The 18,542-nt window shown below is 47.2% G+C and overlaps 1 protein-coding gene across 3 annotated transcripts in view; it reads left to right on the top strand.

The window, feature by feature from the left end:
• masp1 (MBL associated serine protease 1) overlaps window positions 1–18,542 on the top strand; it is a 250,250-nt gene that overhangs the window by 164,913 nt on the left and 66,795 nt on the right. For 2 of the 3 annotated variants that reach the window (XM_078204208.1, XM_078204214.1), the window contains exon 8: window positions 10,462–10,540. In XM_078204208.1, the coding sequence (XP_078060334.1) occupies window positions 10,462–10,540 (79 nt within the window). Of the gene's footprint in view, window positions 1–10,461; window positions 10,541–10,786; window positions 10,914–18,542 lie in introns of those variants that run through there. The other variant, XM_078204221.1, reaches the window with a different exon arrangement.

Here is an 18,542-nt window from a genome sequence, read left to right as displayed (position 1 = left end):
CTTACCTGGATAGTCACATGAGCAGCCTGGGAATGGAGGGATACAAATGATTGGTCTAGTTGGACCAAGGCGCGGCACAGGCTTGGACGGCCGAAGGGCCTGTTTCCTGTGCTGTACTGTTCTTTGTTCTTTGTTCCTTATTAGGAACATTTTAGAAAATAAAAAAGGATGAGTGAAAAAAGTAAAGGGATTTTTTTTTAATGAGAGTAAACTGGCAAGAAATGTCCAGAGAACAGGGACCCAATTTATTCAACCTTTCATCTCAGGGACCAATCTAATGAACCTTCGCTGTACTGCGGCAACAAGGTGGCACAATGGTTAGCACTGCTGCCTCACATCGCCAGGGACCCGGGTTTGATTCCCATCTTGGGTCACTGTCTGTGTGGAGTTTGCACGTTCTCCCCGTGTCTGCGTGGGTTTCCTCCGGGTGCTCCGGTTTCCTCCCACAGTCCAAAAGATGTGTTGGTTTGGTGCATTGACCCAAAAAGGAGCTGGACTGTGGTGACTCGGGGAATTTCACAGTAACTTCATTGCAGTGTTAATGTAAGCCTTACTTCTGACTAATAAATAAACTTTACTTTACTTTTACCAATTCAATTTTTAAATGTGGAGACCAAAACTGCACTCCAGATGTGGTCTCATCAAAATGCTGTACACTTGTCGGAAGATTTCCATATTCCTCGACACCAACCCCCTTTGTGATAAAGGCCATTTGCCTTCCTAATTGTTTGCTGTGTGTACGTTAACTCTTTGCATTCTTCATTCAAGCACACCCAAGGCAGGCTCAATGGACTGAATGGCCTACTCCTCCGAGTTTTTATGTTCTGACATAATATCAAAGAAAGATCACTATTACTAAAGAGGTAGTGCTGGGTAGGCGAATGGGACTAAAGGTAGACAAGTCCCCTGGTCCGGATGGAATGTATCCCAGGGTTGTGAAAGAAATGGCAGAAGAAATAGCAAATGCATTAGTTGTAATTTATCAAAATTCACTGGACTCTGGGGAAGTGCCAGCTGATTGGAAAACAGCTAATGTAACGCCACTGTTTAAAAAAGGAGGTTGATAAAAGGCAGGTAACTACAGGCCGGTTAGCTTAACATCCATAGTTGGGAAAGTGCTGGAATCTATCATTAAGGAAGAAATAGCGGGACACCTGAGAAAGAATGGTTCAGTCAAGCAGACGCAGCATGGATTCATGAAGGAAAAGTCATGTTTGACTAATTTACTGGATTTTTTGAGGATATAACGAGTGCGGTTGACAGAGGGGAACCGGTGGATGTGGTGTATTTAGATTTCCAGAAGGCATTCGATAAGGTGCCTCACAAAAGGTTGCTGCATAAGATAAAGGTACACGGAGTTGGGGGTAAAGTGTTAGCGTGGATTGAGGATTGGTTATCTAACAGAAAGCGGAGAGTCGGAATAAATGGGTGCTTTTCCGGTTGGCAATCAGTGACCAGTGGCGTGCCGCAGGGATCGGTGCTGGGACCTCAACTATTTACCATATACATAGACGATCTGGAGGAGGGGACCGAGTCTACGTAACAACGTTTGCGGATGACACAAAGATGAGTGGGAAAGCAAATTGCGTGGAGGACACAGAGAGTCTGCAGAGAGATTTGGATAGGCTAAGTGAGTGGGCAAGAATCTGGCACATGGAGTATAACGTTGGTAAGTGTGAGGTTATCCACTTTGGAAGGAATAATAGTAAAATGGACTATTATTTAAATGGTGAAAAATTACAACATGCTACTGTGCAGAGGGACCTGGGGTCCTTGTGCATGAATCACAAAAACTCAGATTGCAGGTGCAGCAGGTAATCAAGAAGGCAAATGGAATGTTGGCCTTTATCGCGAGAGGGGTGGAGTATAGAAGCAAGGAGGTCATGCTGCAACTGTACAGGGTACTGGTGAGGCCACACCTAGAGTACTGTGTACAATTTTGGTCCCCTCATTTAAGAAAGGATATATTAGCTTTGGAGGGGGTACAGAGAAGGTTCACCAGGTTGATTCCGGAGATGAGGGGGTTAGCTTATGAGGAGAGATTGAGTAGATTGGGCCTGTACTCATTGGAGTTGAGAAGGCTGAGGGGTGATCTTATAGAGACATATAAGATAATGAAGGGGCTAGACAGGGGAGAAGCAGCGAGGTTATTTCCACTTACAATGGAAACAAGAACTAGGGTTGCAGCGAGACATTGATAGGATGCAAGACTGGGCGGAGAAGTGGCAGATGGAGTTCAACCCAGATAAGTGTGATGTGGTCCATTTTGGCAGGTCAAATGGGATGAAGGAGTACAATATAAAGGGAAAGACTCTTAGTACTGTAGAGGATCAGAAGGACCTTGGGGTCCAGGTCCATAGGACTCTAAAATCGGCCCCGCAGGTGGAGGAGGTGGTTAAGAAGGCGTATGGTGTGCTGGCCTTTATCAATCGAGGGATTGATTTTAGGAGTCCGGGGATAATGATGCAGCTATATAAGACCCTCGTCAGACCCCACTTGGAGTACTGTGCTCAGTTCTGGTCGCCTCATTACAGGAAGGATGTGGAAAAGATTGATAGGGTGCAGAGGCGATTTACAAGGATGTTGCCTGGATTGAGTGACATGCCTTATGAGGATAGGCTGAGGGAGCTCGGTCTTTTCTCCTTGGAGAGACGTAGGATGAGAGGAGACCTAATAGAGGTATATAAGATGTTGAGAGGCATAGATCGGGTGGACTCTCAGAGGCTTTTTCCCAGGGTGGAAATGGCTGCTACGAGAGGACACCGGTTTAAGGTGCTGGGGGGTAGGTACGGGGGAAATGTTAGGGGGAAGGTTTTCACACAGAGGGTGGTGGGTGAGTGGAATCAGCTGCCATCAGTGTTGGTGGAGGCAAACTCAATAGAGTCTTTTAAGAGACTCCTGGATGAGTACATGGGACTTAATAGGATAGAGGGTTATAGGTAGGCCTAAAAGGTAGGGATATGTTCGGCACAACTTGTGGGGCCGAAGGGCCTGTTTTGTGCTGTAGTTTTCTATGTTTCTATGTTTCTAATATAATAATGGTAGGACTCTTGGCATAATGGAAGATCAGAATGATCTTGGGGTCCGGTGTTAATAGGACGCTCAAAGCAGCTGTGCAGGTTGAGGCTGTGGTTAAGAAGGTGTCAGGTCTACTGGCCTTCATCAATCGAGGAATTGAGTTTCGGAGTTATGAGATAATGTTGCAGCAATATAAGGCCCTGGTCAGACCACACTTGGAGTACTGTGCTCAGTTCTGGTCGCCTCAGTACAGGAAGGATGTGGAAGCCATCGAGAGGGTGCAGAGGAGATTTACAAGGATGTTGCCTGGGTTGGGGGGGCATGCCTTATGAGGATAGGTTGAGTGAGCTCGGCTTTTCTCCTTGGAGAGATGAGGGGTGACCTGATAGAGGTGTATAAGATGTTGAGAGGTATTGATCGAGTGGATAGTCATAGAACATCGAACATTACAGCGCAGTACAGGCCCTTCGGCCCTCGATGTTGCGCCGACCAGTGGAACCAACCGAAAGCCCCTCTAATCTACACTATTCCAATATCACCCATATGTTTATCCAATGACCATTTGAACGCTCTTAATGTTGACGAGTCCACTACTGCTGCAGGCAGGGCATTCCAGTCCTTACTACTCTTTGAGTAAAGAACCTACCTCGAACATTTGTCTTACATCTCTCACCCCTCAATTTAAAGCTATGTCCCCTCGTGTTCGCCATCAGCATCCGAGGAAAAAGGCTCTCACTATCCACCCTATCTAATCCTCTGATCATCTTGTATGCCTCTATTAAGTCACCTCTTAACCTTCTTCTCTCTCATGAAAACAACCTCAAGCCCCTCAGCCTTTCCTCATACGATTTTCCCACCATACCAGGCAACATCCTGGTAAATCTCCTCTGCACCCTTTCCAACACTTCCACATCTTTCCTATAATACGGCGACCAGAACTGTACGCAATACTCCAAATGCGGCCGCACCAGAGTTTTGTACAGTTGCAGCATGACCTCCTGGCTCCGAAACTCAATCCCTCCACCAATAAAAGCTAACACACCGTACGCCTTCTTAACAACCCTATCAACCTGGGTGCCAGCTTTCAGGGATCTATGCACATGGACACCCAGATCCCTCTGTTCATCCACACTACCAAGTGTCTTACCATTAGCCCAGTACTCTGTATTCCTGTTACTCTTTCCAAAGTGAATCACCTCACACTTTTCCACATTAAACTCCATTTGCCACCTCTCAGCCCAGCTCTGCAGCTTATCTATGTCCCTCTGTAACCTGCCACTTCCCTCCGCACTGTCTACAACTCCACCGACTTTAGTGTCATCCGCAAACTTACTAATCCATCCTTCCACGCCCTCATCCAGGTCATTAATAAAAATGACAAACAGCAGTGGCCCCAAAACAGATCCTTGCGGTACACCACTAGTAACTGAACTCCAGGATGAATATTTCCCATCAACCACCACCCTCTGTTTTCTTACAGCCAGCCAATTCCTGATCCAAACCACTAAATCACCCTCAATCCCATGTGTCCGTATTTTCTGCAAAAGCTTACCATGGGGAACCTTATCAAACGCTTTGCTGAAATCCATATACACCACATCAACCGCTTTACCCTCATCCACCTCTTTGGTCACCTTCTCAAAGAACTCAATAAGGCTTGTGAGGCACGACCTACCTTTCACAAAGCCGAGCTGACTATCCCTAATCAAATTATTCCTTTCGAGGTGATTATAAATCCGATCTCTTATAATCCTTTCCAATACTTTGCCCACCACAGAAGTAAGGCTCACCGGTCTATAATTACCAGGGTTGTCCCTACTCCCCTTCTTGAACAAGGGGACAACATTCGCTATCCTCCAGTCTTCTGGCACTGTTCCTGTAGACAATGACGACACAAAGATCAAAGCCAAAGGCTCTGCAATCTCCTCTCTTGCCTCCCAGAGAATCCTAGGATGAATCCCATCCGGCCCAGGGGACTTATCTATTTTTACCCTTTCCAGAATTGCTAACGCCTCCTCCTTATGAACATCAATCTCCTCCTTATGAACATCAATCCCATCCAGTCCAACAGCCTGCATCTCGGTACTCCCCTCAACAACACTGTCCCTCTCCAGTGTGAATACCGACGAAAAATATTCATTTAGTGCCTCTCCTATCTCTTCAGACTCCACGCACAACTTCCCACTACTGTTCTTGACTGGCCCTAATCTTACCCCAGTCATTCTTTTACTCCTGACATACCAATAGAAAGCTTTAGGGTTTTCCTTGATCCTACCAGCCAAAGACTTCTCATGTCCTCTCCTGGCTCTTCTTAACTCTTTCTTTAGGTCCTTCCTGGGTAACTTGTAACTTGTAACTCTCAAGAGAGGACACAGGTTTAAGGTGCTGGGGTGTATGTGCAGGGGAAATGTTAGCGGGAAGTTTTTCACACAGAGGGTGGTGGGCGAGTGGAATCAGCTGCCGTCAGTGGTGGTGGAGGCAAACTCAATAGGGTCTTTGAAGAGACTCCTGGATGAGTACATGGGACTTAATAGGATGGAGGGTTATAGGTACGCCTTAAAGGTAGGGATATGTTCGGCACAACTTGTGGGGCCGAAGGGCCTGTTTAGTGCTGTAGTTTTCTATGTTCTATGTGCAGGAAGGCTTCCTGACGCAGTATATAGATAGACCAACAAGAGGCGAGGCCACATTGGATTTGGTACTGGGTAATGAACCAGGCCAGGTGTTTGATTTGGAGGTAAGTGAGCACTTTGGTGACAGTGACCACAATTCGATTCCGTTTACCTTAGCAATGGAAAAGGATAGGTATATACCAAAGGGCAAGAGTTATAGCTGGGGGAAAGGAAATTATGATGCGATTAGGCGAGATTTAGCTGGCATAGGTTGGGGAAGGAAACTGCAGGGGATGGGCAGAATTGTAATGTGGAGCTTGTTCAAGGAACAGCTACTACGCGTCCTTGATCAATATGTACCTGTCAGGCAGGGAGGAAGCAGACGTGTGAGGGAACCGTGGTTTACGAAGGAGGTTGAATCTTTTGTGAAGAGGAAGAAGGAGACTTATGTTAAGATGAGACGTGAAGGCTCAGTTAGGGCACTTGAGAGTTACAGGTTCGCCAGGAAGGACCTAGAGAAAGAGTTAAGAAGAGCCAGGAGGGGACATGAGAAGTCTTTGGCAGGTAGGATCAAGGAAAACCCTAAAGCTTTCTATAGGTATGTCAGGAGTAAAAGAATGATGAGGGTAAGATTAGGGCCAGTCAAGGACAGGAGTGGGAAGTTGTGCGTGGAGTCTGAAGAGATAGGAGAGGCACCAAATGAATATTTTTCGTCGGTATTCACACTGGAGAGGGACAGTGTTGTCGAGGGGAGTACTGAGATGCAGGCTGTTGGACTGGATGGGATTGATGTTCATAAGGAGGAGGTGTTAGCAATTCTGGAAAGGGTAAAAATAGGTAAGTCCCCTGGGCCGGATGGGATTTATCCGAGGATTCTCTCGGAGGCTAGAGAGGAGATTGCAGAGCCTTTGGCTTTGATTTTTGTGTCATCATTGTCTGCAGGAACAGTGCCAGAAGACTGGAGGATAGCAAATGTTGACCCCTTGTTCAAGAAAGGGAGTAGGGACAACCCTGGTAATTATAGACCGGTGAGCCTTACTTCTGTTGTGGGCAAAGTATTGGAAAAGATTATAAGAGATAGGATTTATAATCACCTAGAAAGGAATAATTTGATTAGGGATAGTCAGCACGGTTTTGTGAAGGGTAGGTCGTGCCTCACAAGCCTTATTGAGTTCTTTGAGAAGGTGACCAAAGAGGTGGATGAGGGTAAAGCGGTTGATGTGGTGTATATGGATTTCAGCAAAGCGTTTGATAAGGTTCCCCATGGTAAGCTTTTGCCGAAAATACAGACACCTTGGATTGAGGGTGATTTAGTGGTTTGGATCAGGAATTGGCTGGCTGTAAGAAAACAGAGGGTGGTGGTTGATGGGAAATATTCATCCTGGAGTTCAGTTACTAGTGGTGTACCGCAAGGATCTGTTTTGGGGCCACTGCTGTTTGTCATTTTTATTAATGACCTGGATGAGGGCGTGGAAGGATGGATTAGTAAGTTTGCGGATGACACTAAAGTCGGTGGAGTTGTAGACAGTGCGGAGGGAAGTGGCAGGTTACAGAGGGACATAGATAAGCTGCAGAGCCGGGCTGAGAGGTGGCAAATGGAGTTTAATGTGGAAAAGTGTGAGGTGATTCACTTTGGAAAGAGTAACAGGAATACAGAGTACTGGGCTAATGGTAAGATACTTGGTAGTGTGGATGAACAGAGGGATCTGGGTGTCCATGTGCATAGATCCCTGAAAGTTGGCACCCAGGTTGATAGGGTTGTTAAGAAGGCGTACGGTGTGTTAGCTTTTATTGGTGGCGGGATTGAGTTTCGGAGCTAGGATGTCATGCTGCAACTGTACAAAACTCTGGTGCTGCCGCATTTGGAGTATTGCGTACAGTTCTGGTCGCCGTATTATAGGAAAGATGTGGAAGTGTTGGAAAGGGTGCAGAGGAGATTTACCAGGATGTTGCCTGGTCTGGTGGGACAATCGTATGAGGAAAGGCTGAGGGACTTGAGGTTGTTTTCATGAGAGAGAAGAAGGTTAAGAGATGACTTAATAGAGGCATACAAGATGATCAGAGGATTAGATAGGGTGGATAGTGAGAGCCTTTTTCCTCGGATGCTGATGGCTAGCATGAGGGGACATAGCTTTAAATTGAGGGGTGAGAGATATAGGACAGATGTTCGAGGTACGTTCTTTACTCTGAGAGTAGTAAGAGCGTGGAATGCTCTGCCTGCAGCAGTAGTGGACTCGTCAACATTAAGAGCTTTCAAATGGTTATTGGATAAACATATGGATGATATTGGAATAGTGTAGATTAGAGGGGCTTTAGATTGGTTCCACTGGTCGGCGCAACATCGAGGGCCGAAGGGCCTGTACTGCGCTGTAATGTTCTATGTTCTCGTAGCAGCCATTTCCACCCTGGGAAAAAGCCTCTGAGAGTCCACCCGATCTATGCCTCTCAACATCTTATATACCTCTATTAGGTCTCCTCTCATCCTACGTCTCTCCAAGGAGAAAAGACCGAGCTCCCTCAGCCTATTCTCATAAGGCATGCCACTCAATCCAGGCAACATCCTTGTAAATCGCCTCTGCACCCTTTCAATCTTTTCCACATCCTTCCTGTAATGAGATGACCAGAACTGAGCACAGTACTCCAAGTGGGGTCTGACGAGGGTCTTATACAGCTGCATCATTATCCCCGGACTCCTAAACTCAATCCCTCGATTGATAAAGGCCAGCACACCATACGCCTTCTTAACCACCTCCTCCACCTGCGGGGCCGATTTTAGAGTCCTATGGACCCGGACCCCAAGATCCTTCTGATCCTCCACAGTACTAAGAGTCTTTCCCTTTATATTGTACTCCTTCATCCCATTTGACCTGCCAAAATGGACCACTACGCATTTATCTGGGTTGAAGTCCATCTGCCACTTCTCTGCCCAGTCTTGCATCCTATCTATGTCCCTCTGTAACTTCTGACATCCCTCCAGACTATCCACAACCCCACCAACCTTCGTGTCGTCGGCAAACTTACCAACCCATCCCTCCGCTTCCTCATCCAGGTCATTTATGAAAATGACAAACAGCAAGGTCCCAGAACAGATCCCTGGGGCGCGACCTCCATTTATAAAAAGACCCATCTATACACACTCTCTGCCTCCTTTGGGCAAACACAGTAAGAAGTTTAACAACACCAGGTTAAAGTCCAACAGGTTTATTTGGTAGCAAAAGCCACACAAGCTTTCGGAGCTCTAAGCCCCTTCTTCAGGTGAGTGGGCATTCTGTTCAAAAACAGAGCTTATAAAGGCACAAACTCAATTTACATGAATAATGGTTGGAACCAATTATTCCACTTCCAACTCTGGTTGGAATGGTTCCAACCATTATTCATGTAAATTGAGTCTGTGTCTTTATAAGCTCTGTTTGTGAACAGAATTCCCACTCACCTGAAGAAGGGGCTTAGAGCTCCGAAAGCTTGTGTGGCTTTTGCTACCAAATAAACCTGTTGGACTTTAACCTGGTGTTGTTAAACTTCTTACTGTGTTTACCCCAGTCCAACGCCGGCATCTCCACATCCTTTGGGCAAGCCAGTTCTGGATCCACAGGGCAGCAGCCCCTTGGATCCCATGCCCTCTCACTTTTGCTAGAAGCCTTGCATGGGGGACCTTATCGAACGCCTTGCTAAAATCCATATAAACCACATCTACCGCTTTCCCTTCGTCAATGTGTTTAGTCACATTTTCAAAGAACTCCACCGGGCTCGTAAGGCACGATCTGCACACATTGGACAAAAACCGACCCCTCTAAAGTACTCGAACTATAGCTTTTCCAGTCAATATTTGTAAAGTTAAAGTCCCCCAGTACAACTGCCCTGTTACTTTCGCTCCTATCCATAATCATCTTTGCAAGCTTTTCCTCTACATCTCTGGAACTTTTCGGAGGTCTGTAAAAAACTCCCAACAGGTTGACCTCTCAGAGGCTTTTTCCCAGGGCTGAAATGGTTGCCACAAGAGGATACAGGTTTAGGGTGCTGGGGAGTAGGTACAGAGGAGATGTCAGGGGTAGGTTTTTCACTCAGAGGGTGGTGGGTGCGTGGAATGGGCTGCCAGCAACGGTGGTGGAGGCAGATTCGATAGGGTCTTTTAGATAAGTACATGGAACTTAGTAAGATAGAGGGTTATAGGTAAGCCTAGTAATCGCTAAGGTAGGGACATGTTCGGCACAACTTTGTGGGCTGAAGTGCCTGTATTGTGCTGTAGTTTTTCTATGTTTCTAAGTTTCTATGGGCATAGCCTCAAAATACGGGGGAGTTAATTTAGAACAGAGTTGAGGAGGAACTTCTTCTCCCAGAGGAATCTTTGGAATTCTCTGTCCAATGAAGCAGTGGAGGCTACCTCGTTAAATGTGTTTAAGTCACAGATAGATAGATTTTTAACCATTAAGGGAATTAAGGGTTATGGGGAGCGGGTGGGTAAGTGGAACTGAGCCCACTATCAGATCAGCCATGATCTTATTGAATGGCGGGGCAGGCTCGAGGGGCTAAATGGCCTACTCCTGCTCCTATTTCTTATGTTCTTATGATTATCTGCTGATGATCACATCCTTGTTTGTGGGACCTTTCTGTGTGCAGTTTGGCTGCACATTCCTACTGCGCACCAGTGAATACTCATCTCAACTTTTGTACTAAATTTGCTGTAAAATGATTTGCGATGCCCGGTGATTCTGAAAAATGCAATTTGGATGCAAGTCTTTCTTTTCAGATCTGAAACCCTCCTGTTTATGGTATAAATTATCACACCAAGCATTGACAGACTGCCCCTGACACAATATTGGCTGATTTTCAGGCTGGTGATGAGGTGGAAGCCTATCAAATCGAATGCCAGAAATCGGGAAGCTGGAGTAGCAGTATTCCCACATGTAAAGGTAAGACATATTATGCGGGATTTGCCAAAAACAACTTAACACAGGGACTTAAAAATCCAAAGCAACTATAATAGTCCTTTCATGTTCAACAACAGAATTTCCGACACATTTTCAGGGCAGCCAGATTTTGATATTAATGCTGATTCTTTCTTCAAGACTTGTGCATGGAAATAATGGCTGAATGTTTAGTGATAGGCTGGGAGTCGGGGATTGAAGCAGGATTTATCGCAGTCTCTTTATTCCTAGCTTGTGAACTCGGTGTCACACTGATGAAAAGGACTTCATCTGATTCACTCCAGCCTCACTTGTAGATTCATTCCTGCAGATTTTGCATGTAGGCTACGACATGCGGCAACATGCATGATAAAAAGCATAAGCAGCAAGTAATAGACAGGCCAAGTGATTGCACAACCAATGGATCAGATCTAAGCTCTGCAGTCCTGCCACATCCAGCTGTGAATGATGGTGGACAACTAAACAACTCACTAGAGGAGGAGACTCCACAAATATCCACATCCTCAATGATGAAGGAGCACAGCACATTAGTGCAAAAGATAAGGCTGAAACATTCGCAGGCAATCTTCAGCCAGAAGTTTTTGGGGATAGTGATCATAACCCTATCTCCTTTACACTAGCATTGGAGAGAGATAGGATCAGCTGAGCTAGGAAAGTGTTTATCTGGAGTAAGGGCAGGAAATTAGAGGCATAAATTGGAAGGAGGTTTTCTCAGGGAAATGTACGGAAGAAATGTGGCAAATGTTCAAGGAAAATGTGTCTGGAGCTCTGCACGGGAATGTTCCGGTGCGACAGGGGAGTTATGGTAGGTTACAGGAACCGTGGTGCACGAAAGCTGTAACGGATTTAGTCAGGAAGAGAAGAAAAGAAAAGCCTACAAAAGGTTCAGGGAGCTCGGTAATGTTAGAAATCTAGAAGAGTATACGACGAGTAGGAAGGAACTGAAGAGGGAAATTGGAAGAGCCAGGAGGGGTCATGAGAAGGCCTTGGCAGACAGGATAAAGGAAAACCCCAAGGCATTCTACAAGTATGTGAAGAGCAAGAGGATAAGATGTGAAGGAGTAGGACCAATCAAATGTGACGGTGGGAAAGTCTATATTGAACCGGTAGAAATGGCAGAGGTACTCAATGAATACTTTACTTCAGTCTTCACAGTGGGAAAGGATCTTGGTAGTTGCAGTGCAGACTTGCAGTGGACTGAGAAGATTGAGCATGTGGGCATTAGGAAAGAGGATGTGTTGGAGATGTTGAAAAGCATCAAGTTAGATAAATCATCGGGACTGGATGGGATGTACCCCAGATTACTGTGGGAGGCGAGGGAAGAGATTGCTGATCCTCTGGCGATGATCTTTGTGTCATCAATGAAGATGGGAGAGGTTCCGGAGGATTGGAGGATAGAACATAGAACATAGAACATAGAACAGTACAGCACAGAACAGGCCCTTCGGCCCACGATGTTGTGCCGAGCTTTATCTGAAACCAAGATCAAGCTATCCCACTCCCTATCATCCTGGTGTGCTCCATGTGCCTATCCAATAACCGCTTAAATGTTTCTAAAGTGTCTGACTCCACTATTACTGCAGGCAGTCCATTCCACACCCCAACCACTCTCTGCGTAAAGAACCTACCTCTGATATCTGTCCTGTATCTCCCACCACGAACCCTATAGTTATGCCCCCTTGTAATAGCTCCATCCACCCGAGGAAATAGTCTTTGAACGTTCACTCTATCTATCCCCTTCATCATTTTATACACCTCTATTAAGTCTCCCCTCAGCCTCCTCCACTCCAGAGAGAACAGCCCTAGCTCCCTCAACCTTTCCTCATATGACCTACCCTCCAAACCAGGCAGCATCCTGGTAAATCTCCTCTGCACTCTTTCCAGCGCTTCCACATCCTTCTTATAGTGAGGTGACCAGAACTGCACACAATATTCCAAATGTGGTCTCACCAAGGTCCTGTACAGTTGCAGCATAACCCCACGGCTCTTAAACTCCAACCCCCCGTTAATAAAAGCTAACACACTATAGGCCTTCTTCACAGCTCTATCCACTTGGGTGGCAACCTTTAGAGATCTGTGAATATGGACCCCAAGATCTCTCTGTTCCTCCACAGTCTTCAGAACCCTACCTTTGACCCTGTAATCCACATTTAAATTTGTCCTACCAAAATGAATCACCTCACATTTATCAGGGTTAAACTCCATTTGCCATTTTTCAGCCCAGCTTTGCATCCTATCTATGTCTCTTTGCAGCCGACAACAGCCCTCCACCTCATCCACTACTCCACCAATCTTGGTGTCATCAGCAAATTTACTGATCCACCCTTCAGCCCCCTCCTCTAAGTCATTAATAAAAATCACAAAGAGCAGAGGACCAAGCACTGATCCCTGCGGCACACCGCTAGCAACCTGCCTCCAATCCGAAAATTTTCCATCGACCACCACCCTCTGTCTTCGGTCAGACAGCCAGTTACCTATCCAATCGGCCAACTTTCCCTCTATCCCACACCTCCTCACTTTCATCATAAGCCGACCATGGGGGACCTTATCAAACACCTTACTAAAATCCATGTATATGACATCAACTGCCCTACCTTCATCAACACACTTAGTTACCTCCTCAAAAAATTCTATCAAATTTGTGAGGCACGACTTGCCCTTCACGAATCCGTGCTGACTATCTCGGATTAATCCGCATCTTTCTAAATGGTCGTAAATCCCATCCCTAAGGACCCTTTCCATCAATCTACCAACCACCGAAGTAAGACTAACCGGTCTATAATTACCAGGGTCATTCCTATTCCCTTTCTTAAACAGAGGAACAACATTCGCCATTCTCCAGTCCTCTGGCACCATCCCCGTGGACAGCGAGGACCCAAAGATCAACGCCAAAGGCTCTGCAATCTCATCCCTTGCCTCCCACAGAATCCTAGGATATATTTCATCAGGCCCAGGGGACTTATCGACCTTCAGTTTATTCAAAACTGCCAAGACATCCTCCCTCCGAACATCTATTTCCTCCAGCCTATTAGCCTGTAACACCTTCCCTTCCTCAAAAACATGGCCCCTCTCCTTGGTGAACACTGAAGAAAAGTATTCATTCATCACCTCGCCTATCTCTACTGACTCCATACACAAGTTCCCACTACTGTCCTTGACCGGCCCTAACCTCACCCTGGTCATTCTTTTATTCCTCACATAAGAGTAAAAAGCCTTGGGGTTTTCCTTGATCCGACCCACCAAGGACTTCTCATGTCCCCTCCTAGCTCTCCTAAGCCCCTTTTTCAGCTCATTCCTGGCAGATGTGGTTCCATTATTCAAGAAAGGGAGAAGAGATAGCCCAGGAAATTATAGACCGGTGAGTCTAACCTCAGTGGTAGGTAAGTTGATGGAGAAGATCCTGAGAGGCAGGATTTATGCACATCTGGAAAGGAATAGTATCAGAAGTAGCCAGCACGGCTTTGTCCGAGGCAGATCATGCCTTACATAGAATTACATAGAAACCCTACAGTGCAGAAGGAGGCCATTCGGCCCATCGAATCTGCACCAACCACAATCCCACCCAGGCCCTACCCCCACATATTTACCCGCTAATCCCTCTAACCTACGCATCTCAGGACTCTAAGGGGCAATTTTTAACCTGGCCAATCAACCTAACCTGCACATCTTTGGACTGTGGGAGGAAACCGGAGCACCCGGAGGAAACCCACGCAGACACGAGGAGAATGTGCAAACTCCACACAGACAGTGACCCGAGCCGGGAATTGAACCCGGGACCCTGGAGCTTTGAAGCAGCAGTGCTAACCACTGTGCTACCGTGCCGCCCTACTGTGCTACCGTGCTGCCCTTACGAGTCTGATTGAGTTTTTTGAAGATGTGACTAGACACTTAGATGGGGGAAGAGTGGTAAATGTGGTTTATATGGATTTCAGTGAGGCGTTTGATAAGGTGCCCCATGCAAGGCTTATGGAGAAAGTGAAGGGGCATGGGATACAAGGGGAGGTTGCTTTGTGGATTCAGAACTGGCTTGCCCACAGAAGGCAAAGAGTGGTTGTAGATGAGTCTTTTTCAGAGTGGAGGTCAGTCACCAGTGGGGTGCCCTAGGGATCTGTTCTGGGACCCTTGCTCTTTGTGATTTTTATAAATGACCTGGATGAGGAAGTGGAAGGATGGGTTGGCAAGTTTGCTGATGACACAAAGGTTGGAGGTGTTGTGGATAGTGTAGAGGTATGTCAGCAGTTGCAACGAGACATAGATAAGATGCAAGACTGGGCGGAGAAGTGGCAGATGGACTTCAACCCAGATAGTTGTGTGGTGGAGGGCTGTTGTAGACTGCAAAGAGACATAGATAGGATGCAAAGCTGGGCTGAAAAATGGCAAATGGAGTTTAACCCTGATAAATGTGAGGTGATTCATTTTGGTAGGACAAATTTAAATGTGGATTACAGGGTCAAAGGTAGGGTTCTGAAGACTGTGGAGGAACAGAGAGATCTTATGGTCCATATCCACAGATCTCTGAAGGTTGCCACTCAAGTGGATAGGGCTGTGAAGAAGGCCTATAGTGTGTTAGCTTTTATTAACGGGGGGTTGGAGTTTAAGAGCCGTGGGGTTATGCTGCAACTGTACAGGACCTTGGTGAGACCACATTTAGAATATTGTGTGCAGTTCTGGTCACCTCACTATAAGAAGGATGTGGAAGCGCTGGAAAGAGCGCAAAGGTGGTTTACCAGGATGCTGCCTGGTTTGGAGGGTAGGTCTTATGACGAAAGGTTGAGGGAGCTAGGGCTGTTCTCTCTGGAGCGGAGGAGGCTGAGGGGAGACTTAATAGAGGTTTATAAAATGATGAAGGGGATAGATAGAGTGAACATTCAAAGACTATTTCCTCGGGTGGATGGAGCTATTACAAGGGGGCATAACTGTAGGGTTCATGGTGGGAGATGTAGGAAGGATGTCCGAGGTAGGTTCTTTACGCAGAGAATGGTTGGGGTGTGGAATGGACTGCCTGCAGTGATAGTGGAGTCAGACACTTGAGGAACATTTAAGCGGTTATTGGATAGGCACATGGAGCATACCAGGATATTAGGGAGTGGGATAGCTCAGCACAACATCGTGGGCCAAAGGGCCTGTTCTGTGCTGTACTGTTCTATGTTCTATGTTCTAGGATAGGTTGAAAGAGCTAGGTCTATTCTCCTTGGAGAGGCCAAGGATGAGAGGTGACCTGATAGAGGTGTATAAGATGTTGAGAGGTATGGATAGCGTGGATTCTCAGAGGCTTTTACCCAGGGCTGAAATGGTTGTCACGAGAGGCCACAGGTTTAGGGTGTTGGGGAGTAGGTATAGAGGAGATGTTAGGGGTATGTTTTTCACTCAGAGGGTGGTGGGTGCGTGGAATCGGCTGCCGGTAGTGGTGGTGGAAGCAGATTTGATTGAATCTTTTAAGAGACTTTTGGATAGGTTCATGGAGGTTAGTAAGATAGAGGGTTATAGATGAGCCCACAAGGTAAGGAAATTGTTCGGCGCAACTTGTGGGCCGAAGGGCCTGTTTGTGCTGTAGCTTTTCTATGTTCTATGTTTTACGTGCCGAGTGGCTGATCCATTTCGGAGGTTTCCAGCATAACACATGCCAGTCTTCAGCCAGTTCAATTCACTCCACATGTTATGAAGAAACAGCTGAAGACACTAGATAAGCCAAAGACCCTGACAACATTCCAGCAATAGTACTGAAGACTTGTGTTCCAGAACCTGCTGGAACCCTAATCAAGCTGTTCCAGTACAGTTACAACACTGGCATCTACCCGACAATGTGGAAAATTACCCAGGTATGTCCTGTACACAAAAAGCAGGACAAATCCGATCTGGCCAATTACCGCCCAATCAGTCTACTCTCAATCATCAGTAAAGTGTTGGAAGGGGTCATCGACAGTGCTATCAAGCAGCACCTGCTCAGCAATAACCCACTTAGTGACGCCCAGTTTGGATTCCACCAGGGTCACCCCCGAACTTCATTACAGCCTTCATCCAAACTTGGATTAAAGAGCTGAACTCCAGAGGTGAGGCGAGTTTAACTGCCTTTGACATCAAGGCAGCATTCGACCAAGTGTGGCATCAAGGAGCCCGGGCACAACTGGAGTCAAAGGCAATCAGGGGAAAACTCTTCACTGGTTGGAGTGCCATTTGGCACAAAAGAAGATGGCTGTGACAGAGGGGCAGTGGGGCCATGCACAGAGAGAGAGAGAGAGAGTGGGGCAATGGAGCCATTCACAGAGAGAGAGAGAGAGAGAGAGAGGGGTAATGGGGCCATTCACAGAGAGAGAGAGAGAGAGAGGGCCAATGGAGCCATTCACAGAGAGAGAGAGAGACGAGCAATGGGGATATTCACAGAGAGAGAGAGAGAGAGAGAGGGGCAATGGGGCCATTCACAGAGGGAGAGAGAGAGGGGCAATAGGGCCATTCACAGAGAGAGAGAGAGAGAGGGGCAATGGGGCCATTCACAGAGAGAGAGAGAGAGAGAGAGAAGGGCAATGGGGCCATTCACACAGCGAGAGAGAGAGAGAGGGGCAATGGGGCAATTCACAGAGAGAGAGAGGGGCAATGGGGACATTCACAGAGAGAGAGAGAGGGGCAATGGGGACATTCACAGAGAGAGAGAGAGGGGCAATGGGGATATTCACAGAGAAAGAGAGAGAGGGCAATGGGGACATTCACAGAGAGAGAGAGAGAGAGAGAGGGGCAATGGGGACATTCACAGAGAGAGAGAGAAGCAGTGGGGACATTAACAGCGAGAGAGAGAGAGAGGGGGGCAGTGGGGCCATTCACAGAGAGAGAGAGAGAGAGGGGCAATGGGGATATTCAGAGCGAGAGAGTGAGGGACAATAGGCCCATTCACAGAGAGAGAGAGAGGGGCAATGAGGCCTTTCATAGAGAGAGAGGGGGGGCAATGGGGACATTCACAGAGAGAGAGTGGGGCAATGGGGATATTCACAGAGAGAGAGAGAGAGGGCAATGGGGACATTCACAGAGAGAGAGAGAGGGCAATGGGGACATTCACAGAGAGAGAGAGAGAGAGAGAGTGGGGCAATGGGGATATTCACAGAGAGAGAGTGAGTGGGGCAATGGGGACATTCACAGAGAGAGAGAGAGGGCAATGGGGATATTCACAGAGAGAGAGAGAGGGCAATGGGGACATTCACAGAGAGAGAGGGGCAATGGGGATATTCACAGAGAGAGAGAGAGAGGGGCAATGGGGACATTCACAGAGAGAGAGAGGGGCAATGGGGACATTCACAGAGAGAGAGAGAGGGGCAATGGGGACATTCACAGAGAGAGTGGCAATGGGGATATTCACAGAGAGAGAGAGGGGGCAATGGGGACATTCACAGAGAGAGGGGCAATGGGGACATTCACAAAGAGAGAGAGAGCGAGAGGGGCAATGGGGACATTCACAGTGAGGGAGAGAGGGGGGCAATGGGGACTTTCACAGAGAGAGAGGGGCAATGGGGACATTCACAGAGAGATAGAGTGAGAGAGAGGGGTAATGGGAACATTCACAGTGAGGGAGAGAGGGGGGCAATGGGGACTTTCACAGAGAGAGAGAGAGAGAGGGGCAATGGGGATATTCAGAGCGAGAGAGTGAGGGACAATAGGCCCATTCACAGAGAGAGAGAGAGAGAAGCAGTGGGGACATTAACAGCGAGAGAGAGAGAGAGGGGGGCAGTGGGGCCATTCACAGAGAGAGAGAGAGAGAGGGGCAATGGGGATATTCAGAGCGAGAGAGTGAGGGACAATAGGCCCATTCACAGAGAGAGAGAGAGAGAAGCAGTGGGGACATTAACAGCGAGAGAGAGAGAGAGGGGGGCAGTGGGGCCATTCACAGAGAGAGAGAGGGGCTATGGGGCCATTCACAGAGAGAGAGAGAGACGGGGGGCAATGGGGACATTCACAGAGAGAGAGGGGGTCAATGGGGACATTCACAGCGAGAGAGGGGCAA

This window comes from Mustelus asterias, chromosome 3 (assembly GCF_964213995.1).
Source record: "Mustelus asterias chromosome 3, sMusAst1.hap1.1, whole genome shotgun sequence".
Classification (NCBI taxonomy): Eukaryota; Metazoa; Chordata; class Chondrichthyes; order Carcharhiniformes; family Triakidae; genus Mustelus; species Mustelus asterias.
The sequence above is the reverse complement of the archived record's forward strand: the minus strand, read 5'-3'. Positions and strand labels throughout refer to the sequence as shown.